At 38.2% G+C, this 25755-nt stretch overlaps 1 protein-coding gene and 1 pseudogene across 9 annotated transcripts in view; one reads left to right on the top strand and one right to left on the bottom strand.

Moving 5' to 3' along the window:
* DMD (dystrophin) overlaps nt 1–25755 on the top strand; it is a 2070581-nt gene that overhangs the window by 1566479 nt on the left and 478347 nt on the right. For all 9 annotated transcript variants that reach the window (XM_034649821.1, XM_034649815.1, XM_034649816.1 and 6 more), the window contains one exon: nt 18409–18598. In XM_034649821.1, the coding sequence (XP_034505712.1) occupies nt 18409–18598 (190 nt within the window). The remainder of the gene's footprint in view (nt 1–18408; nt 18599–25755) is intronic.
* The window catches only part of LOC117797479, a 104633-nt pseudogene continuing 103579 nt past the window's right edge, over nt 24702–25755 (bottom strand).

Genomic DNA, 25755 nt, shown 5'->3' with positions numbered 1-25755 from the left:
CATCATTTATGTGACATTGAGTTCTCTTATTCTTGGAGAATTTTTTCATGTTGCTTTTTAATACTTCAGGTAGTTCTGCTCACTCTTCCGTACCTTTCCAGCATCATCAACATGACTGGCTCTGAGAGGGCATCTAAGCAAGTATTTCCCATTCTCCCTGGAACCAGCACCTGTCTTCCTTATCTATTATTCAAAGTTATGCCAACTTCTACTTTGGAAAATGAGTTATCTGGTAGAGCCTAATGATTCTAACTATGAAAGAAAAAAGTTGGACTCAAATGATGACAGTTACATGTGCACCAGTGTCATTACTACCTAATGAAAATGTCTAAAATGAAAAGACTGATATCGATATACATTGGCCATTTTCAAATTAATTGCTTTGGTAAAAATTAAACACTCACCCTTGGCCATATACTGGAGTAGGTGTTGGGGGTGGTGAACAAATTCTCCTTGAATATATATCCCACTCGCAAAGCCAATAGGCAGTTTTATTAGTCCTAACACCAAGGCTCCACCAATACTTTTATTTTGATTGTATCACTGTAATGAAGATCAAAATAATTACAACTACATCACATGTTGCAAGTTTTAAGAGCTACTTTTAAAATATGTGCTCCAGGAAAAGCATGATCAGGTGGGGAAAATTACGATGTTCCTGTTTTCAAATGAGAAAACGGAAACGTATGTGCCTTTCAATAGCACGATTTGTCAAGCGTGGATGACGAACTAGTACTTTGCCTATAGAGAATGCCATATTTTCCTCAAGAACTCACACTGCTTAACAATAAACTAATTATTAAACTTGCTCCCAGAAGCTGCTTCTGTAATGGTGCACATGGTGCAAATAAGNAACGGAAACGTATGTGCCTTTCAATAGCACGATTTGTCAAGCGTGGATGACGAACTAGTACTTTGCCTATAGAGAATGCCATATTTTCCTCAAGAACTCACACTACTTAACAATAAACTAATTATTAAACTTGCTCCCAGAAGCTGCTTCTGTAATGGTGCACATGGTGCAAATAAGAAACGGGAATCAATACAGTTTATTCACAAATCACTGTTTTTCCTCCTGACAGCTTTAATGGAGGAAGGAAAACATGTGAGTGACATGCTCAGGGGTGTCGAGGAGAGGTAGGGAGTGGCAGCCAACTCTGCCCCTGTCTACTGGCCTTGCAGGGGTCGGGGGAGCTTGCAGAAGTTGCTTGGGTAGCCAATGGTTTCCTAAGTAATCACTGTAACATTTTTGAAATTCAGCTTAACAATTTAATTCACACCAAGAAGTGAACGGAGAGTCAGATCAAACTTGGAAGCACAGTCGCTCTAAATGGCATTAATCTTCCCTAGATGTGCTGCCTCATCCTGTGTCAGTTAAGCTTTCAGAGGGGGTCTTCAAGGATATTTCCAAGTGGAATGTGTTGCAGTCATCCTGTAAACCGGCCTCTCCCCTTGCCCTGCTTTCAATGTGGTAAACTTGATTTCTTTGCTCTCGTAGGACTCAGAGAGCAAGGGACAGACTGGATTTTTAAAAATTAAGCTCTTTTCGGTGGCAAGCAAAAGTCATTCATACCTACACTTATGTGAACATTATTAGAGAAGCGACCGAATTGGTCAGCAATCTGCTTGTGTCGTTTTTATCACGTGCTGTGCCTTTATCAGTGTTGATCCCTAGCGTCTACCTTGAAACCAACAAAAACCAATCAGGTGGTTAATTATTAAGGGTCTTATTTAAATGATAACATCTAAAGAGCACTTTTGATGTTGAGAAATCACGCCAGCTCAAGGGTGAGCCGGGTGCTTTACAACTTGGTATCTATAATTTCAAGTAAGTAGTAGTCACTCAAAGGATTTCTAATTTGGTTTCCTTGTGACCGAGAGTGCTAGAATTTGGAAAAACCATGCTTAGGTAACACGAGAGAGATTGATACTAAGTATGTGAAGAGGAAAATTAAATATTATTCCTGTAGTTCATTTCTGATTATTTTTGCCCAGCTTTGCTGTGGATATATTAACTTCATGCTACTCCTAGCAGTGGACTGTGTAGTGTTCAAAAAATGTGTATATATACTGTCTTTCTAAATAATTTTAAAGAACGTTGGCTTACATAAGGATTTTGCTTTTCTTTTTCTAAAGGTCAAAAACTAAGTCTTCAAAGATTTAATTACTCTGATAAAAGAAAATGTGAACTTCATTTTCTCAAGGAGAATAGACCCTATGGAAATGTTGCTTACAATACTCAGATCGTCAGCTAATCCTAAAGGAGAAAGACATCAATTCATTCTTTGAGAAGCAGTAACATGATCTTCTTCTTCAATAATGCCTATCATAAAAATTGGGGGAAAATTAATTGAGATGATGTTATATATACTAGATGACTATTCATGTGTTTTAATAGTCTGGACTTCCTTCCCTACAGAATAATTAAAACTTGCATCGGGAACCAGACTTTAAAAATCCATCCCTCTACTATACTTAAAAAAAAAATTAATCCTGAAGCCCATATAAATATAACTATACTGTAAGAAAAATATTTCTTCTTTAGGGATAGCTGTACATCAAAGACGTTCATAACATAGTGTCTTGGAAGAAGTGTTCAGCTTTGCGTGAATAGGGAAGCTTGCAGAAAAGAAAACTCTGAGGAACATTGCCCTTCCCATGCCTCCTCTCTTATTTGTTGTTTCTGACACTTCTGTGCTTCTCTTCCCAACGTGGCCTCTCTCCTTACTCTTATTTATCTCCAACTCAGCGTCCATGGCGTTTCTCCACGTTTCTGGCATTTGCTTCCCATGGGCTCTTGCACTTTGTAATGTCTTACCTACCTACTCCTGTCCCCGTAGTCCCTCATCCCCAGCCTTGTATCTCAGTTCCCTCCAGAATCTTTTTGCTCTTCCAGTTCTATTCACCTGCTCTTGACCTTCTTTTCTAGAGTTTCTTTGTCTCATCTGTGTATTTCTCTTCCGACTCTGTGTTGTTATCCTCTCAGAAAATGGTGCCTAAAGACGTTGTGCTCTGAGCATATCTTCATCTTAACCATCTGGAACGAGGCCATGGAGTGGGGCTACCTTTGCCAGTTGTCCATTTTTTCCACAATGTGTACTTCTGCCTTCATCTGGATAGAAAAAGTATCATGATAGAGAAAATAAAATACATAAAAATGTCCTTGATTATTCTTCCTCTGGAAATGGGGAAGAGAAATGATTTTGAACCAGATCCCTAGAAGAACACTTGTGTTACATGAACACAGTGCTCTCATGTGAGCATCTTACTGGAAATTCACACCTTGGAACCCTGGTATCTCTTCATTTTTGGTTTTCAAATAATCCGTACCTATCCAGTAATTACAAGTCATTTTTTTTGGAAGATTTTATGTATTTGTTTGCCAGAGAGAGAGCACAAGCAGGGGGGGTGGCAGGGAGAGGGAGAAGCAGGCTCCCCGCTGAGCAGGGAGCCGGACTCGGGGCTCGATCCCAGGACCCTGCTATCATGACCTGAACCAAAGACAGATGCTGCACTGACTGAGCCACCCAGGCATCACTAAATTTAGCAACTTTAGGTAGACTTAGTAACATCTACCTTATTTATCTGGAGGCGCAATATATATTTTGCAATTGTGTAGGATCCAAGAAATATTCCACATATCATTTAGACAGGGACTTTTTCTAGAGAAGGTGACATTTGTAAAGGCTATGAAGAAATGCACCTGGGTTAGTAAAATCATAGTTTTCTTTGGACTGCTGGAATGAATTGGAGTTAGCTTTATATCTGATATGGTCCAATATGATGTGCTGTTTGCTAAAGACTGTGGAGAGAAGCTACATAGGGGGTTACACGTTAACAGACCACTTTATGACTGAGTCACCCAGGTGCCCCACAAGTCATTTTTAATAAACCTTTTACATAAAAGGACAGCCCCTTCCAAAAGCTCTCATTTGGAAAATATTTTTTAAAAAATATTCACAGTATGCATTTATGTCCCCTTTCTAGTCCAAACTCTAGATATCTTAAGCTTTGTATATATTTTTTTAAAAATAATAACAATAGCAACTAAAAGCTTACACTTCTTCATTCCCCTCAAAACAGGTTTGCCAGTATTAGTTGAACTTAAAATAAAGTAGTTATTATATAAGTTACAAAGTTGAGGGGCGCCTGGGTGGCTCAGTCAGTGAAGCGCCCGTCTTTGGCTCAGGTCATGATCCCAGGGTCCTGGGATCAAGCCCTGAATCCCCCGCTCTCTGCTCAGCGGGGAGCCTGCTTCTCCCTCTCCCTCTGCCCCTCCCCACCGCTCATGTTCTATCTCTTGCTCACTCTCTCTCTCTCTTTCAAATAAATAAATAAAATCTTCAAAAAAAATAGGTTAGAAAGTTGATTTGCTCCTTCCATCATGTATGTCTCCTTTTCACCACGGCAAAATGGCAAATGTAAACTTATTCCTTAGAAGGTGGTCTGGGCCCCAATTTCTAACTAATTGGGAGAAGCAGCCCTGAGTCGAGCACTGTCAGGCTGATTTGAGTTTTAAGGTAGGATGATGATTATTGTGTCAAATGTAATCAAGAATGTGGGCTCTGAACAGACGAAGGGGCTGGCTGTTTTTAATTCAGGTTCGTAGACGGAGCAGACCTCTGGTTCGCTGCTAGTCACAGCTGGCTGTAAAAGAGCAATTTTTAAAATGCGATTTCATTCTCTGTGGAGCAGTAAGGATCAGGGATTGGATGCACAGGGGGAAAATATCCTCATTCTCTTCTTTAAAAATTCGATTTATTTTCAGTATAATAGCTTTCGTCTTGGCATTTCCCTGTAGCTCTATGTCTGTGGTTTTCAACCTTCCCATATCCAATGCCCCCCCTTTCTTTTCTTCCGGCATGTACTTTATGCCACCTTCTTTACTATGATAAACCAGAAGTTGTAGATGGGATACCCTGCCCACAGACAGAATTTTTTAAGTGGTGCCCTGACTTAATTTTAAAGAGAAATGAGTCATTAGAATGAACTAATGTCTATTTTGGTGTGCAGTTATTCAGTTAGGACCACACTAGAACACTCAAGATGTTTCTAGGTGACTGTACTATGAATGCAATAACAAATGTGGCACGGCACCAATGTGTTATACCAGGACTCGAATACCATGAGGGGCATTGGCCATCCTACATGGAACTTTCCAAAATGCTGAACAACTCTTGGCATAATTCTTAACAACACAAGGTAAAATTTTCCTTGGATTTTCATGGCAGTTAGTTACATTTCTGAAAAAAATTCAATGCGTATTAAAATCTTGATAGAGTATTATATATATAATTAAGTTCTAGGTTCAGGTGTTTATGAACAGTGTGTCCCCCATGTGAGCGTCCAGTGAGATGTGCAGAAGTGCTGTGGAACTTGGGACAGTTCTTTGTTGTCCGAGACATCTCCCCTCTCCAGCCCCTCCCCACAGACTGCTGGTGGTGCACTGCAATCACTGTGTCAGGTTAAATATCTTCCCTCAATTTCCAGAAAGCTTCTCTAAGGTGATCCACAAAATTGGGTAAATATTTTTCTGGATGAAAACTGATCTGTGAATTAATGAAATGCACTATTCTCTGAGAACCTAACGTATTTCTTGGTGATACAGCTGCCATTTTTACCAGACTGAATGAAACGAGCAAGCATTTAAGATCTTGCTAGATCGTCTAGCAACACCTTTACAAATTCTGGGATTATCACTGTGGTGATAATCTGTTTCCACCACCTTTACTGAATGGCATGGTCTCTCCAAAATGATGATGAAGACAACCCTTCCGGAAATATTAATTGCCTTCTAACTGGATGTTAACAAATGGAATTAAATTCTGTACAACTATCACAGGTGATATTATTATAGCTCCCCAAGATATTTAAAATCATGCATGCTGCTTAGATGGAGGCTGTAAGAGAAATACACACCCAATTTTTGATGAGGTTAACCAGGTAATTTAATAAAACAAAAACAAATACGCACACATACTGGGATAAATAAAAACGTGTGATCTGTACGTTCAGGGCAGAAATGATTTTTTACCCTGAAGAAATTTTAGACTGGTAGGTAAGCAAAAGGCAGCAGTCTGTTTGCATTTCATCAGGGCGTTTGATAAGGTCTTTCATTATATTCTTGTGAATCCGTTGGAGAAATACTGGCTAGAAGCGAGGTCTGTTGGATGATTTAGAAACCATCGCGTGCTGTTACACAAAGGGTGTCGAGTAATAGATGAGTGTCAAGTGGCGAAAGAAGATCTCTGGTGCTGTGCCACAAGGTTCTGTTCTCGTCCCTGATGTGCTGAATGTTTCTGACAGAATGCGAGTAGCGCTATAGAGAAGATGCCCATTCACATTCATGGGCAATACCAAGCAAAGAGCGTAGGAGTATGTTGGGTGATGGAGCCACTTGGATACCTGGATGGGATGAATTGGGAGGCTCTTTTTAGTACATATTTCTGGACCCATATCAAACTGGAAGGCAGTCAGAAAATTTACCAGGGTAATTTTTTTTTTTAAGATTTTATTTATTTATTTGACAGAGATAGAGACAGCCAGCGAGAGAGGGAACACAAGCAGGGGGAGTGGGAGAGGAAGAAGCAGGCTCATAGTGGAGGAGCCCGATGTGGGGCTCAATCCCATAATGCGGGGATCACGCCCTGAGCCGAAGGCAGACGCCCAATGACTGCGCTACCCAGGCACCCCATACCAGGGTAAATTTTAACAGATTTTAACAGAAGCTATTGTTTGTTGTGCACTCTGGCTTTGCAGGGCACCTAAAAAAATACATCAAATTAACAGTCTTTGTGGGAGTGCATTTTAAAAATTCAAGAGAAAATATGTTGGTTTTGAGTAGTGATGGACAATTCACTGCAATGTGTTGGCCAGTGAGAGTCTACCCCTTCATTTTCACTACCAGTACAAAACTAAGTGAAAGATAACAGCCTACATAATACAATGGGTATTAAGGAGGGCACGTATTGTGGTGCACTGGGTGTTATACGCAAGTAATGAATCATGGAACTTTACATCAAAAACTAGGGATGTACTGTATGGTGACGAACATAATATAATTTAAAAATATTATTATTAATTAAAAAACCTCCAAAGATTTAATTAATGTCTACTCTTCTGCAAAGCAGAATACAATTTTGGTCACAGAATTGCTCATTCTCATTTTTAACTATCTTAGTTATAACTGAATAAGAGTCTTTTATATAATCCATTTTGTGTAACAAACAAAGGTGATATCTACTAATTATTATGAGGTTCAACTTAAATAATGTATGTGAAAGCAATGTATAAACTTTAAGATTCTATACAAATATAAATTATTACATCAAGAACTAATTTGGACTCGTAAGTTTTTTAAGAACAGGAGACTAGGACCTTCTCATTTTTAGAATGTCTGCCTGATTCATAGTGGGTTTATTGATTTTAATTGGATTTACTGAATGTCCATTAAATACCAGAAACTGTGGTATGAATCCTTGCTCTCAAGGACTTTACATGAATGATGATGAGAAAAAAGAACATAGAGACTTTTTGTAAGTAGTGAATTCATAAGTAAGACGATTCTTTTTTTTAAAGATTTATTTATTTATTTGAGAGAGAGAGAGAGTGGCTGTGTGAGTGGAGGGTGGGACAGAGCAAGAGGATCTCAAGCAGACTCCCCCCTCAGCGTGGAACCCAACACGGGGCTTGATCTCATGACCCCAAAATCATGACCTGAACTGAAACCAAGAGTCCGGTGCTCAACCGACTGCACCACCCAGGTGCCCCGAGATGATTCTTGACAGCACATGAAGGTCCCAGATTATTCCTTTGGTGTTTTAATTGAAAAAAATAAGTACCTAATTTATGACTACCCTTCACAAATTTGAACTGATCTTATGAAAAGCCATTAGTGCATTTCAGAGTATCTAGCTCTTTTAAATGCAGTTTCTCCCCCTAGTAATTAAAAGTAAGAAAGCAAGAAATTTTAAATCTTTATTTTGATCATCAGTTTTAATTAGCTCAAGCTATTTGTAATCCTACAAATCTTATAAATCATATCAGATTTACAAGTCTTGTAAATCATATCTGAGCCTTTAAAAGAGGTTCAAAATTAAAAGGGCAATTTGTTTAGAATCCACCAAGACTTAGTCACTCTGAGAGATTAATTCATTTCTCAGCTAGTCTGATAAAAATGTATTTATTTTACTATAAAATTTCTAGAAAAGAAGTGATAATCTCTGTATCCTTAGCAAACATTTATTAAGTTACCATTATAAGAAGGCCACAATCATATGTACTATGATTTTACCTTATTTCCTAAGAAGAAAAAGATTGTACCGCTGCCCATAATGCCCTCTTTTTGAATAAAACCTTCAAGCCTACCTCAGGCCCAAAGTGCAGTATTTATTCTAATAGCTCTCTTAGATGGCAGCTGAAGATGATAAGCAAAGAGCTAATAATTTTTGTCCTCACACAAATACCATAATCCTAATTCATATAATAAGCACAGAAAACAAAGAGCTTTTGAGAATGGTAATATATTAAATCCATTACATTTACCTCAGAGGGAGATTGACAAGTCTACCGTGAGAGGTAATGTCTTAGAGTGGACTAGATTTGGTATTTCTGGCTGTGCCACTGATTTGGGAAATTCATCCAGCCTCTCTGAAAGTCAGGTTTCTCCCCTACAAAACATTGATGATTGTAACAGCTGGTCCCACTAACCTCATCAGGTGTTTTAAAGTATCAGAGGAGAAAATATATGTGGAAAAGCTTCAAAACCAAGGAGCATTGTTTTAGTGCAAAATACCGTAACGATAAATGTTGAATTCAAAGGACTCTCAAGAGTGTATTCTTAACCATAAGACAGGGCTGAATGAGGAATTGGGTAATAAAAGTCACAAATATTTACAGACTATAACTTCAAGTTCATGTCAGGAATTAGGAAGTTGTTCATCTTTCCCAATTCCATTGATAGACCTCTACCATAAGTTCATATCATCTGGTGATATGTTTTTAGCCACTTCCTTTTCAAGAGAATCTATATGTTTGACTTTTGATCTGAGAAAATGGAACCAACCTGCCTTGCTGTCTTCAGAATGTTATGTATTAATGTCTAACAATCTGTTCTGTTTTTCTCTAAGTGAGGATGAGAATGCATGTTTGTTGGCACAGTCTTAGGAGACTCAAGAGATGATCCCAGGCTTGTCCTTCTGATTGGTTACTGTATTAGTTTACATATGTATTTCAGAAGAGAAGAAAGCTACTCAATTTAGCTTATCAACATTAGGAAATAACATCTTTTAAAGAGATTAACACTAGGAGTGACCAAAAGCAAGGATTCACCTTAAAGACCCACATGATACAAATCATCGAGAATTTGCTTCAAGTAGAGATGTTGTCAAAAACCAAGCTCTGTGCTCCAGAGAGGAAATAGCAGGAAGACGGCGTGGGGGGATAAAGAAAGAAGATAGTTTATTGCTTTGCCAGGCAAGGGAGGCTGCAGCCGGCTCCTGCCCCCAAGAGTGCAAGCCCACCCGGGGTAAAAGGCTAAGAGGTTTTATAGGAAAATACAGAATCGGGGCCTTTTCGGTAGGAATGTCCTCAAGGTGGTCTCCTGAGTAGCCCTGGCGCCCGTCACCCGAGTATCCTTAGGAAGTTTATACATTGAGGTCAGCGAGATCGCAATATCCATACCGAGCTCCTGGAACAAAGAATTCTACAGAAAAACAAGTGAAAGGGAGGGGAAGGCTTTGAGAATAAGAAAGAAAAATGTGTGCAGTTTAAAGTCAGGCCTTGCTGAAGCACTAGTGTGTCTATCTTAATTTCTAACCATCTTTACGTTCTATAGTGGTTTCAGAAATTTTAACTATAAGCCCAACCCTAATCTAAATTTGTATTTATCTGGAAGAGAGTGTAACCACATTTTTTTCTAAATATCTTTTATAGTTCTGTAACTATCCAGAATAATACTTGGAGTGTCTGTATCTGAACCAATCCAAACATTATTTTTAAATTTCCTAAAATAGTGCCTTTAGGTAGTTTATCAGTGGAAAAATATAAACTATAGATCTTAGATTAAAAGACGTTCATCTCTTTGTTAACAATCCAAGTAGAAAAAATATATATCTTGAGTATTTTACCTGTGCGTAATATTTTGTACACTTCTTTTATCAACTAATTTTTCTCAGTGATACCTGACAGAAACAAACATCAAATGAAACGAGTAAAGCGAAGAATAGCGGAAAGTTTTCTTTTAACCGCTGTCTACATTTTCTTCTCAGAAACATCCCAGTGCTTTTAGGAAAACTATGTAATAGTTGTTGTTTCCCTAATGATATACTGTACAAATCTCAATTTTAAAAATTCTCATAGAGTAGTACAATCTATGTGTGGAAATGTTGCATTTTAAAATTCCTTGCATGAATGATCATGCCTATACTCTCTTAGTGTCTAAAGGTAAAGTCTATGTGATAATTTTTTTTTTTACTAAAATGTCTGTATCATTGGAGGAAGTTCAAACAGATAGCTTCAAAGCTGCAGTTTAGAGGATTAATCTATTTTTCATGTAGGTGTGTTGCGTCTGCACATGTTAAAAAGTCATCCTGTGTTGTCTGGGGTGAGGAAAGATGGGAATGAGTTTTCTGAGAACTAATCAGCTATACTTTGGGAACATTTAGGTCACGGTTTCCAATTAACTCTGGAGAATTTGAGTAATTTAGTACCAGACCTCAGAGAGGGGATGAAAACTTCGTTAATTCATATGTTGGTGAAGAGCAAACCAGCAAATTTGCGTTGAAAATGGATTTTTGTTTTGTGGTTTTTTTTTTTTTTTGAGCAAACACTGGCTAGATCTTTCTGCTATGGTTAGGATGGGAGGCTATCTTTGCATGTCTACCCTTATGTGTAGGGTTTTTTTCATGTTTCAATGACTCTGCTTATGGTAAAGTAACAAATACTTAAATCTGTACTCCAAATGAAGATGGGGATCCAGTGGCATAACCTTCCCTGCGCTTTTCTTTCTTTTCCTACAATGGATTATCAGAGGATGTAGACACCAATATCTATTTTCAGAGTTAGAAAAATGTCTTTTCTAGGATGCACGGCTTGGGCTATAATCCAAATTCTGCCACTTGCGTGCGACTTTGGAAAAGTCATCCAGTTCTCTCAGAATGAATCTCAACCAAAAGCAAAATGAAACCAGCGACAACCTGGACCATAGATCTAAGAGGTTTCTTATTTTTAAGAAAATCAATCCAATTAGGCCAACTTTGAGCATCCATCACCGTATGTGCAGATAAAACCCAGCTAGACGATCTCCACTTCCTCTGATGAGAAAAGGCCAGAAAAATGTTTAAAGATAGATTTATCACTTGTTAAGCAAATTGAGATCGAAGTTCATGAATGCATTCGAGTTACTGGTAGGGAATCCTCATGAATTATAGGCTTAATCCCATTGTAAGTATAGTTAAATGTTTACCTCTCTGTCTTCTCCACTAGAATTTAATATATTAAATGCCGAAGTCCATGACCATGCCTCATTGACTTTGGTGTCACCGTCACTGAGCATAGATCCTGGCATGTAATATGTATGAGATGCACAGATGACTTAATGCAATGTTGGTAGGCATGTACAAATAAGAATGAGGTGCTGATTTGAAGATAATCTGTGTAGAGAGCTTAAAGCCACTGACAGGGAATGAAATATCCAACTGGAAGCATACAAAGAGAAACAGCTGTAGGTAGAAAAAATCGGAAATACCTTATAAAGTAATGAGAGAGTAAGTCTGAATGTATTTTAAAACATGTGAAGAGCTATATGGGTGTTAGCGTTAAAAAATGTATTTTCTGTGCTACATCTCTGAGCCTTGATCTCTTATTCTGGGTCAATAGTTGAAAGAACAGGGTATATTTCTCACTGTATAGCTCAATAGCAGAGGAGAAAAGAGAAACATCCTCTCATGGCCAGAATGCTTCTGTGGCTGTATTTTCTAAGTAGCTATTGCCCTAAGCCACGTTAGAGTTGTGGCTGGAAAGGTACTGGTGGGGGACGAGGCCAAGCATTATTGAAGGACTTTCCTTAGATTCATGCTTCTCATTGGTGCCAACTACAAATACGATTCCTAGAGACTAAAAGGAATCCTTTCTACAAACTGCTGTATATCCATAGGTAATACAATTCTAGCTGTCCCTTGAAAACACAATATAAGGTGATTTTTAAAAATCAAAATGTAATGTATTTACTAGCAAGTCAGTAGATTCCATTAACAGCTATAGAGAAATTGAACTTCAGGTTGAATTTGGTCCTGGGCGTTGCTAGAAACCTTTGGTCCCGAGTCCAAGTGCTGCTAAGATGCTCCTTCTCTCAGCCCTATATCTAACAAATAAAAAAGGGAAGAAATTGTCATCCTGAAATCATTCCCTAAAAATATCATAGGAAATGATGGTGGTTAAATGCAAATAAACCAGGAAGGAGAGATTCGGGTTATTTTGCTTGGTTACTCCATGACAATCGCTAAGCATAGATGGAGGTGTTTTTTAGCAGAAGACTGAGAGCTGTGAATTTCCTCATTTTGTTACACTTAAAGAAACACCTGGGCAGAAGAGCCTCCTCTGTCAGATTGAGCCTTTTTCCCCCTAAAAATATTCAATGCGTTCATTTCTGATTTTGTATATATATAAACATAAAATTCTATACATGTGTGTATACACACATAAAATCCTGCAGTACAGTGCTCCAATAAAGTATTGTCCATTCGTGTATCTAATAGTGGAATATTATCTACACATTCATTCAACTCTACAGCCTTACTTGGGGAAATAGTAAGTTTCTCTTTCCTCGTGTGCTTTTGTGTTTTAGCTTGACCCATACGAAATTGCTGATATTCAACCTAATAGAAAATCTGGAGTCTTAGAGATTTATATAGAGATATGCGTGTAGGTGTTTAGTGACAGAGCAGAGTATTACTTGTCTAATTGCCTCATTGATAATCAGCTCTTAAAAAGAAACCAGAGATGCTGAAGACTCTGCCTTCTGAGAGTCTTCCTGTTTGTGCAGAACTGGGACTGGGTGAGTTCCTTCGTGGGCAGGTATGGGGTTCTCCTAAGCTTTGCAGCTACAGCTCTTTGCGCCTTCAATAGATTCTTGCTTCTAACTGGTGATAATGCAACCCTGCACTACCTAGAGATCCTCTTATTTTTTTCAAAGATTTTATTTATTTATTTATTTGAGAGAGAGAGAGCATGAGCAAGAGAGCACAAGCAGGGGGAGCAGCAGAGGGAGAGGGAGAAGCAGGCTTCCCACTGAACAGGGAACAGGACAATGCGGGATTTGATTCCAGGACCCTGGGATTGTGACCTGAGCCGAAGGCAGATGCTGAGCCGACTGAGCCCCCCAGGCATCCCTCTATAGACCCTCTTAAAGGGCAACAAAGGTGCAGTAGCTCCTGTCCCCTTTCGAGACCATATTCCATGCAAGTAGTTGTATATTTCTCACATAGACTTCTTAAGCATGTATATTTTTTAAATCCTTATTTAGTATGACACTTCAGCATATCAGTCTCCCCAGAAGGCAGATTCTGAGAAAGCAGTTAACTTGCAGGAATTTTATTAGCGAGTGCTGTCAGGACTAACACCTGTGAGGGAAGGAAAAGGAAGCAGGATAAGGAAGAAGGAGAAGCTGGGCTTCACTGCAGTTGCAACCACAGCATCAGTCAGCTCCCCACCCCTTTCGCCATCCTCCCGAATTGTTCTGAGTTGGAGCAAGGGGGCCAGGCTCTTATAGCTGCCTCCAGCAGCTTTCTCAGAAGTGAGGGCAAATTGGGTGGGTTTCCAGTGACCGTGATTCTCAAAACATTAGCATATATCACAATCACCTAGAAGGCTTGTGAAAACGCAGCTCACTGGACACCATGCACAGACCTTCTGATCCCGTAGGTCTAGGGTAGGGCTTGAGAATTTGCTTTTCTAATAAGTTCTCAGATAATGCTGAGGCTGCTGGTCTGAGGGTCATACTTTGAGAACCACTGACCATACCGCTCATATTTAGGTACTTGAGAATAGTATATGGTGCCCTTATGAACAGAAAGAAAACCTTTTAAAGTCACCATAGCAGCCCACCCTCCACCATATTCTTAGCATAAACCTAGAATAGCTGATAATTAAAATTTGTTACAATAAAAAGTACTTACCTGCTATCAGAGATTATATTCCTGAAGTATTATTACTATTTCTGGTACCTGGGCATTGTTACTTTTATTTATTTTTTATAATAATTTTTTATTATGTTATGTTAGTCACCATACAATACATCCCTGGCTTTTGATGTAATGCCNTTGGGGTGCATATGGCCCTTCTCTTTACTACGTCTGTATCTTTGGGGTAAACACCCAGTAGTGCAATGGCTGGGTCATAGGGTAGTTCAATTTTTAACTTTTTAAGGGACCTCCACACTGTTTTCCAGAGTGGCTGTACCAACTTGCATTCCCACCAACAATGTAGGAGGGATCCCCTTTCTCCACATCCTCTCCAACAATTGTTGTTTCTTGCCTTGTCTATCTTTGCCATTCTAACTGGCGTAAGGTGGTATCTCAGTGTGGTTTTGATTTGAATTTCCCTGATGGCTAATGATTTTGAACATTTTTTCATGTGTCTGTTAGCCATTTGTATGTCTTCATTGGAAAAGTGTCTGTTCATATCTTCTGCCCATTTTTTGATTTGATTATTTGTTTCCCATGTACTGAGTTTGAGAAGTTCTTTGTAGATCTTGGATACCAATCTTTTATCTGTAGTGTCATTTGCAAATATCTTCTCCCATTCCATGGGCTGCCTCTTAGTTTTTTTGACTGTTTCCTTGGCTATGCAGAAGGTTTTTATCTTGATGAAGTCCCACAAGTTCATTTTTTCTTTTGTTTCTCTTACCTTTGTAGATGTGTCATGAAAAAAGTTGCTGTGGCCGATGTCATAGAAGTTGCTGCCTATGTTCTCCTCTAGGATTTTGATGGATTCCTGTCTCACATCGAGTGTAGATTGCTCTGGGTAGCATAGACATTTTAACTATATTAATTCTTCCGATCCATGAGCATGGAATATTTTTCCATCTTTTTGTGTCTTCTTCAATGTCTTTCAAGAGTGATTTGTAGTTTCTAGAATTGGGCATTGTTACTTTTAAAATTCAGCCAAATTTTTGCCAGGGTCTATAATCAGATAACCTGGACAGGAGAATTTACAGAATAATCCATGTTCAAGATCTTCACTTTTGTTCTAAAACAATTTTTTAAAAATGCCTTTGCGATTCTCATTATTTCTATGTATTTTTTATTTATCATATAAGCCACTTAAAGCCGTATGGTTATGGAAAATTAAAAAGTATGAGATACATCTGGAGCTATTTTGAATACACAAATATGAGATACAAGTACCCTTGACTCATTTCAGGAATGAATAAAATTTAGGGATTAAGTGTACATAGATTGATCTCAGGAGAAAGGATGTAGCCTTAAAACTCCCACATGGGCAGGAAACAGCAATCTCACCTCTGATCAAAGGGGCCTGTAAAAGAACTCATTTGAAGAGATTTTCTGCTCTCACAGCCATTGAATTTTGTTAACGTATTTTCCAAATTAGCAAAGATTCAGCCTGATGTTGTCAATATTTCCGAGCATGAGGGTATCATTGAGGAAAACGGTGCCTTACTGTCCTGCAAGAGTTACTGTTCTTCCCTAAGGGCCTAATTTACAAAGCAGCAAACTCGCTGGTAGGATTTGGCTAGAAGTCTCGTTGCCTCGGTAGAATGCTTTCATCTAATTTATGTGCATTGTATTTTACAGAGAACTCTTGGAAAGTTATTTACTAGTTACTTTCTCTGGAAGCAGAGGGTAAGCAGCATTTTCAGTGAAGAATAAGGGAGCAACCTGTGCAGCTCATGATGAGGTTGACCCTGATAATCAAAGGCACACTGTCTAACTCTCCCAGCTTCACTCTTCCCTGAGAATTTCATTGTTGCCCTTTTATTCCCCATAAAGTTGGAGCATGTGAGAAAATATGTCATCGTCCAACCCTGTACTTGTCTTCTGGAATGTGACAGCTTATTTCTATCCCAAATTTTAGGCTGGAGGTGGCATAAGTCTTAGTGATTTCTGATATGCAAGCCAGCCTAGAAATACTAGCTTGAACTGGATGAAAATTGCTGCTTTTGTAGGTCAGAATCGGCCAGATGTGAGCAAGTTACACGTGCTTCTACCTGCACGTTTCCTGCCAGATTATAACATGAAGATTCTCAGTGCTGTTGCAATGGTTCTGAGCTTTTAAATCATACTGAATAAAAAGATAAATAAATAATGATTTCGATCTTTCTCCCTCCATTGATAGTTTGAAAACCAGGTAAGCAGGGAGCGAGTAGTCCAGGTCAGCCCCTGACCTACGCAAGGTTTAACTGATTTGCCCAGCCTGAGCGCCAAGGTTCCTTTCAGCTATGCAGCATTCAAGTTTGTTTAGGGGCTGATAAATAGCTTCGTGCAGTGCTTCCTTTTTTCCAGTAGCTGCATCCTCGTAAACCTATTCTCCCCTCCACCAGTTAATGCAGATAGAAGATTTTTATCCAGTGTGAGCACCGAAACTACACTGTGGAAGACTGTAGGCTCAGCAAAAACCTCACCCGTGATGAATAAACTGTTCTTCCGGGGGCTTTGCTGCCGCTGGCTCGGCAGGAGCTGTTTATTGCCTGGTTTGCACATCCCATGATAAAGTTGCTGCTGAAATAAATTGCAGTTTTGCATAATTATTGACAATCACATCCTAACAAGCAGTGTGTATCATATTCAAGTGTTCAATTTTTTAAAATCCATTTTTAGCTTCTGTTTAATCCCAGAAAGTGTTTGTGTAGTAATAGAAGGCAAATATGGCATTTAAATAGAGTACTAATTTCCTCATTGCAGACAAAATTTACCTGAATCTTTTTAGATGGAACTGTTAATGCCAAAGGCAATTTTCCCTCCAGGCTGTTATTATGTAGATTTTTGCTGAGGGCATATGTGTGTGTATCCACAATACATGCATTATATATACATGTGTGTCTATGTGTGTGTGTGTGTGCATATGTTCAGAAAAAATATGAATAATTTTTTTAGATTTGTGTATCATTACGAAATTTGGTTCACCCCTTCTAAAAGATTAGAGGAAGGGTGGGGGCACCTGGGTGGCTCACTTGGTTAAGCGCGTGCCTTCTGCTCAGGTCATGGTCTCAAGGTCCTGGATTCGAGCCTCGCATTGGGCTCCTTGCTCGGCAGGGAGTCTGCTTCTCCCTCTGCCCCTCCCCCCACTCATGGGCATTTGTGCACGCATGCGCTCTCTCTCTCAAGTAAATAATTAAAAAAAAAAACAAGATTAGAGAAAGGGGAATGGGATGTGGGCCAAGCAAACGAATGTGTTCAAGTAAACTTAATGTGTAATAACTGTACATGGGAGGCAATCACCTTGACACACATTGTCGTCTCATTCTCAGCCCAGCAATAGGCATTGAAGATGAGAAACTTCGAACTCAGAGAGGATAAGTAACTTGCCATACTACACAGTTGGTAGAGGATATTGGGATTTGAACCCAGATCTGTCTGGTTTTTAGGCTTTACTTTTTACATTACACAGAAGTTTTTTCTTTGGGAGAATATTCTTAGTTGTGTGACCATCAGATAATGAAATGTAAAGCAAACACCATAGTTAGAACCATTAGAACACAATAGTGTCACATAAAATGATATCTTGCACGATGGTTTCTGTGAAATATGTTGTTTTTTTCCTTGTTAGCCCTGTTCTCCTCTACCCTCCAGTCCCCTTCTCTTGTTTCCTCCAGTGTTCAACTTTCTCATCTAGCTTTGCATTTTCTTGACCTTTTTCCTTGTCTACCTAATCCTGACTTTCCACCTCAGGTGACATCAAAGATAAACATGGTGTAGGGATTTGGGAGCTTTACCTATAAAGATGAACTTACGCTTTTGCCGCATATGAAAATAAGCTTTCACAATCGACCAATAAAAAACTATCAAGTTANTCCACCTCAGGTGACATCAAAGATAAACATGGTGTAGGGATTTGGGAGCTTTACCTATAAAGATGAACTTACACTTTTGCCGCATATGAAAATAAGATTTCACAATCGACCAATAAAAAACTATCAAGTTAAAAAAAAAAGATTGTTTTTGGAAGTTCATATATGAACTGTCCAAAGTCTACATGCGCACGCACACACACACACACACACACACACTATTCTAGTTGTTGTTGCTTTTAAGAAAACTTTTAGCAACAACCCACCCCTTTGTTGGTACTTTACAATTTTGTCCCTTGATCTTTGCTCTTTTCATGGGGGGCCCTGGGTGCACCATTGTGATAACCGAGGAGAGCTGCATCTGGACCTTTGTTCTTTTGCAGAGTGAGTGAGCGAGAGGCTGCTCTGGAAGAAACCCACAGATTACTGCAACAGTTCCCCCTGGACCTGGAAAAGTTCCTTGCCTGGCTTACGGAAGCTGAAACAACTGCCAACGTCCTGCAGGATGCCACCCATAAGGAAAGGCTCCTAGAAGATTCCAAGGGAGTAAGAGAGCTGATGAAACAATGGCAAGTAAGTAAAGCTCTTCTACTTTGCCCTCTTGTGAAGCCTTGTGAACAATTCACAGCGTCCGTCCTTGTAACTGATGGGCTGGGGACAAAGTGAAGTGCTTGTTTTATATGGCCTGATCCAATGCAGTGTGTGGGCAAGAGGGGAGGAGGCACGGGGGGAAGGAAAAACCATTTAGTACATCATTTAACACCCCAGTCTTCGACATGGTACGTGTTTTTGACCAGGGAAAACTTGCCCATAAAACCAGAGCTTTGGCCAAGGAGAAACTTTGCTCTGAGAAATAAATTAGGGATTGGTTTATTAAATGGAAAAAGTTGCCATTTTGGAGTGTTTATTTAATATTACAGGGAAAGCATCTGTATGAATTGTCTGTTTTATTTAGCGTTGCTAACTGAATCAGTTTCCCTTCATTACTTTCAAATACATTTTGAAATGTTAATCTGACATTTTGTAGCTTTCTTCCCAACACGATCTGTAAAAAGAAAAATGAGATGGCTAAATTTATCATAGTTAATGATCGTACAATTTTTGGACAATTGTTTTTCCAAGAAACAAAAATTATTGCTGCAAAGTTTCATATGCATGAACAGTGAAAACAGAAGTTTAGGGCAGTTTTGTTTAAATGACGTCTTGGTTCAAGGAGGCCGCCTAAGTTTATTCTCAGTGCCTGATATAATTTTCTGAACTATTTTGGAGTTTCGTTACGTATACTTGAGTTCCTGGCTTGATACAAGAACTTTACTAGTATCTTGAATAAACTCTAGAATGTCAAGATAATATGATCAAGTTTTTGGACTACTTTACTCCATAAATTTAAATTACGATGAAAAAAAGTGATGGTGTATGCTAGGTTGAAAAATACTCCCATAACCAGACCATAATAAGCAATGTTTCTTCTCTTCCTTTCCTTATTTTCTTTCTCCTCCTTTTTTTCTGTTTTGATAGGATACTTGATCATTTGCCTGCTCTTGTGCACAGAGTTGACGATAGTGGCAATTCATAGCTTCTCAGATTTCTCATTCGTGTTTTCTATTCTCATCAGACCTCACTCACTCCTCCACAATGTGTGTTGAGTTAGTTTGATCACTGGAAGTAGCTCGTTTAGAGCAATACCTGCCTATATCTTTGTAGATATGTCCCATGGCTTGAGATTGCAAAAACTATGCAGTTAGACTTTTTGGTCACTCCTAGATGAGTGAGTAGAAAATGTTGTGCTGTAACTTATTTGACTTATGATATTTCATAAATAAAATTGTATTTCTTTTAAATACCCATGAAGCCACCTAGAATTTTAATAAATATGGGGTTCACGTATTCTCATCAGCTGTGGTAGATAAATATTAAAAATGTAAGTCATTATTTTAGCAGATTACTTTGAAAAGAAAGAATAATCCAAGAGATAATTTTATAATAAAGATTTAATAAAACATCCCTTAAACTAGTGAACAAGTCTGTTTGAGGGCCGGGATACATCCACGTATCTCCTATATGTTATTATCTGTATTACTATACCATGAAAATTCTGAGAAACTGCAAGATTTTGAATCATTAAAGAAAAAAATTGCCGTGTTTTTAAACTATATTTCCTATGGGAGAATGGAGGATAAGCCACGTTTTGTGTTTAGATCTCTAATCTCCCTTTCAAAAACAGTTGAAAGTTATGCAGAGGACATTTTCTTAGCTTATGCTATAGTACTCATAAAAAGTATTTATTATTAAAAGCCATATAAAACTCCCCTAGAGTTCCTGAAAACCTTAGATGTATCATTTTCCCCCTTAACTACAATAGGACTAGCTGAGATCCCAGCACTACTTTAAAACAGAGAAAATTTTCTCATTCCCTCCATGTTAATATTGAGTTTTCTATAAATTCCAGTTGCCTGAGGTTGAAACTACATTTTATGGATAGAAATGACATTTATAGCCGTTTTGATTTTCAGTTAGATGACCAGATAATGGTCTTTTGGTGAAAGATTTGAAGATGTCATGGAAAACATTTGAAACTACTAAAACTATTGATTATTGTTGTTAATGGCACATTTCAAGTGATGGAATTGAATTAAGGTACTGGGGTTTAAAAGCAACAAATGGAAATGCCAAGCTTAAAAGTAAATATAACCACATATCTTGGGAGATTACATGCCGTTTCAATATTTCAGCTAAATGGAAGTCTCTGCTTTTTTCCCTCTGAAGATATTTTTTCTATTTTGAACAAAAGGAATTTTCTGTAATATGTGTGAAGGAAAAAAGTGTAATGATAGGCCTTTTCACTTTGTTTGAAGAAGCTGGTAGCATTATGTTCATTGTTTGATTCATGCTGTAGAGCGAAAATAATTCTTTCATATTAAAAAAGGAAACTCCAAACGCCTAGACAGAGCATCAGCTCTCCCAGCAGATTCTAATACATCTGCCCCCCCAAAAGCATTGATGTTTTTGCTTCATACAAGTGCTGCTGAATGGATATGGGGTGGAGAGGAGGGGTGGCATGAAAACCTTCTCAAGTATGTTTTTGCTCTATGGCTGTCAATCAATTCTTCTATATATGGAGACCCCCCCCCACGCAGCTCTTGCTAGAATGAGTATCACTGTTATTTACAATCCACTTTATAGGATGTTTAATTCTCTCAGCAATAATCACAATTCATGGGGTCTATAAGAATACATGTTTTATGAAGCATATGCTTCCTGAATGGAATTAATCTGAGTGATTTCACTCTGAAAGCCACTAAAATTCCTTCCTCATATTAGAAAAAAACGCTTATTTAGTTTTCTTACTAAAAGCAAGGACATTATAATTGTCCTTATACTTCAGGATGAGATTTTTCTTATAAATAGTGTTATTTCTCACAGTCTAACTGGAATTTTAAAGCCAATATATTTTTATAGGATATCATACAGAGTCCTGAGAGGTGACAGTCTGAGAATTTTTACATTGCAAATTTATCTTTAAAATGAAAAACCATATTCGTAGTTGAATCAGATACTTCCTGTGTCCAAAACATTTCCGCTTTGGGCCCCAGAGAATTAACAAAGATATCCTCAATTCCAGGTTCTAACATAAAACCATGGGTAACTAACTGAAAATGGGAAGACTCTGTATCTTTGCTAATATTCCATAAGAATTCTGCCAATCTTAACTGATTCTCTAAGCACCCCTAAGAGATCATTGTAATACCAGCTTATATAGAAGGTGTGTGGGTGTGGGGATGTGGTGGGGAGAGATGGTCATAAAGGTGTAATTAGAATCTTTTTCTCAGCAGGAGAAACTATGGAGCAATTAATATTTGAGATTCCTTCCTCTGTGATCTGGGTCTTGTCTCAGGCCAGAGCTCTACGCTCAGTTTCTTCTCTAAGCTCATTTGTTTTACCCATATCTCCTCCCCCACCCCCATCATGAAATTCTCTTCTATTAAAGAAAACATTTCCAGAGAGACTAGTTTGATAAACTTTGAATTGTACATGAGTGTGCACCTGTAAATTGATTAAGAAGGCTTAGATTTCTAATACATTATTGAAATTGGGCAAGTAGCTTCTTCAGTGTTTTGCACAAAAAAAATCTTGGCCCACTGGTTAATTCCAAAGGAAGAAGGAAGAATGCAATCTTAGTAACACAATTAGTATTCTGAATAAATTGGATTGTCATCTTTCTTGGGACATCTAAGAATAGAGAGGTAATCTGAGGATCCCTAATTCTAAGAAAAGGAAACCCTCTGTGTATTCCTTTCTGTTGCTATAATTTGAACTGAGTTTTATATGTTTTTTTCTTTTTTTATCTTTCTACTTTGGAGTCTCAATAATATGACAGTTAATCTTGATATTTTTCTCTGGCCTGGTGATGACTGTCTACTGTTTTGGATATGTAAAACTTTTATATATATTATTTCCTTAAGAACCTTGATTAATCCATGAAATCTGTTGTAAACACCTGTTAAGTGTCTAGTGTGGCTTTAGGACTGGCATAAACATGATTACAGAGTTGCTTTTCAAACACAGTTCAGACAAAGTATTAGGTTGTATAATCTATTTAATGAGTATCAATCCACAATTTTTATTTTTTTACTTTTATTTAATTTTTTAAAACAAAACCCCCCCAGCTCATCCATTTCTCCACCACCCCCCACCTCTTACAACCACCAATCTGTTCTCTGCATCTGTGAGCTAATTTTGTTTTGTTTTGTTTTTTAGCTTCCAGATATAAGAGAGATCATATAGTATTTGTCTTTCTCTGTCTGATTTATTTTGCTTAGCATTACAATTTTTAAATAGCAAAGGATGAAATTAACAGAATAGAACAGGAGATGACAGACTCCATCACTCTTACGTAAGGGTCAGGGGTTTTTTTTGTGTGTGTGTGAAACTTTAGTTTCAGCTGTGTATGTGAGAGAGAGGGAGAGAGAGAGAGAGAATGAGAATGTGCATACTGGATACATTCAAAAGCCTCTGTAGTGGAATATGACATTGGCTTTTGGAATGCTTATATTCCAGAGGTGAAAATACATATGCTAGGGCAAATTATAGTAGTGTGATGAGTGTTAGAGGACTAGACCAGGCCTAGTGAAAACAGATGATTAAGCTTAAGCCTTCCAGAGAGCCCAGGAAACTCACCTACAACAGTGTTTTCCCATCTTCCTTATATATTGGAGGAGCTTTTTTTTTAAGGTTTATTTATTTATTTGAGGGGGGAGGAGAAGCAGGAGAGGGAGAGAGAGAGAATCTCTGGCAGACTCCCCACTGAGCACTGAACGTGGAGCCCAACTCAGGTCTCGATCCCAGGACCCTGAGAGCATGACCTGCTCCAAAATCACTGAGCCACCCCAGCGCCTGAGGAGGAGCTTTTAAAAGTGCTAATTCTTTGGTTCCACCCCATAGAGGTTCAAATTGGATTGATGGCAGGATGTCATGTCCATGATTCTGATGTATAGCCAACGTTGAGAACCTCTGCTCAGAGAATGTTAAAAGAATATATTAGGACTTAGCTAGGTATATGAAGTTGAAAAGAGAATTTTTGGCAAAGGCAATAACATGTTCAAAGTCCTGAACATTTTGGGAGTTTGCGAATCTGAAGGTACTTCTCTATGGCTGGGGTATGGTTGTTGCAAGAACTAAGGTCGGAAAGGTCAGCTGGGCCTAAATTATTTAGAAAAACAGCAGGGTATAGTGAATAGAGTACGGGTCTTGTAGGCAGGAATACCACTAATTGTACCACTTGTTGCCTAACCTCTAAGTCTTAGTTATCTTTTTCTATACAGTGAGCATTGCATTCACAGGATTTTTGAGGATTAAATAATAGGATACATGTAAAATTCCCTCTCGAGGGGCAGAGTGTTGAGAGAGCTTAACATGTGTAAGCTGTCTTTCTATCCATCTTGCCGCCTACCTTTAAGGGTTGGGACTTCATCTGTAGTCTCTGGGAAGCTGCAGCATAGTTTTAAGCAAGGAAATGGATTACCCAGACTTACATTTTTGAAAGATCACTCCAGTCATTGAGAGGAGAATGAATTTGAAGGATATAAAACTTATCCAGGAACCACAGTTAGAAAGTTCTTTCTGTACTGTTCCAAGTAAGAAATAATAATGAAGGTGCTGAGGTTGAACAAATGAAACCAATGTGGGAGCTGTTTGGAGGTGAAAGTCAACAGTGTCATGTACATTATGGGACATGAGGTGAGGGAGCATCGTGAGGTATGATGAGGAATCACTGACTGCTTACCACTTGGCATGACTGTGGGCCTTCGCAGAGTCGTAGAATTCAAGACGGCAGCCAATTGTGGGAAGGGAAGTCAAGAATGTCATCAGTTTTGAGGTGTCTGTGAGTCACGGAGGTGAAATTCTCACCTCCTTAAAGCAGTTGTGAATGTGGATCTAGAATTTGGAGGAGATACAGCTTCTAGGTTGAAGATACAAACATGAAGAACATTAACATGGTAGCCAGAGAAATGCATGATCTTACACATGAATCATGACTTGATTTTCTCCACAGTTCATTCAGAAATACACCCAGAGGTCACCAAAATACCACTTACTCCAGCACAGAATTAGTATTAAGCGATGCCATTTTCTATGTTATTCAAAGGGGCACAGCTATGGGGACACTTTTAATGGTTTAACCTCGAAAAAGTTGCAAAGCTTTGGTGTAAAACTCCTACGTTGGAAAAAGTAAAAGTATTTGGGTAACGAATCCAAGATCTTGAAAAACTTTCCAATGACGGCAGTTTGTTTCTTCTCTTACATGAGCATGGCAGATTATATGTTTTCCTTTTATTCTCATGTAACTACTATAAAAAGGTCATTCACGTTCACAGAACTATGAATTGTAGTGCTCAGGAATAGATTCAAGAGCCCCATGCTTATCATCTTACCACATTCAGAACTTTCTCATGCTCCAGGTTTGGACCGTCAAATTCCTATAGATCATGGAGATAATCCAAAAAGAAATAGTGAAATAATTCAAAGCTTAGAAGAGGGAGTCAATGAGGACAAATGTTTAAGATTGGTGTTTTATCTTTTATGGAAAAGAAGACTAAATATAGAAAATAAGAATTCATCTTTGCCCAATGATGGGAAAACAATGAATTTAATGCAATATGAATATAGTCACTTGATTATAGAGGTTATAACATTCCAGAGCACGTTACCATGGTCTCTTATGTATGTTAACATGTTCATTGAATGTATTGAAAACTTTAGAACCTGTTGTTCTGAAAATTGAATAACTTATAATTCAGTTCTAGGATTCTGTAATTTTATATATACAAAACAAAAGAAAGGCCCATGTAGGAAAGAGGACACTGTGTATACTGAAAAGTCAATTTTGATAGCCCCTAATAACCATTGTCTTTTATTCCTCACAGAGCTTTTGTGAGGATCTTATAAGGTAATAAATATAAAAGCACTTTGAGAAAGCTTTCTTCAAGTGAAAGATCTTTATTAATGATACGAATTACCATTAGACAAAAGTCCAATTGAATATATAAAACTAATATTGTACTCTTTAAAATCAATGGATCAATGTTATATTAAATAATGAGAATAATGATTGCTAAATTTTTAATTTTTTATAACTGACAAAGCACTTTTACTTTCATTTTCTAATATTCTCACTGAAAACCTCTGGTATTGGTATGATTATTGTTTTCTGTTGAGGAGGGTAAAATTAA

The sequence above is a fragment of the Ailuropoda melanoleuca genome, chromosome X (genome assembly GCF_002007445.2).
Source record: "Ailuropoda melanoleuca isolate Jingjing chromosome X, ASM200744v2, whole genome shotgun sequence".
In the NCBI taxonomy this organism is placed as follows: domain Eukaryota; kingdom Metazoa; phylum Chordata; class Mammalia; order Carnivora; family Ursidae; genus Ailuropoda; species Ailuropoda melanoleuca.
Note: the sequence above shows the minus strand (reverse complement) of the source record. Positions and strands in the feature narration are given on the sequence as shown.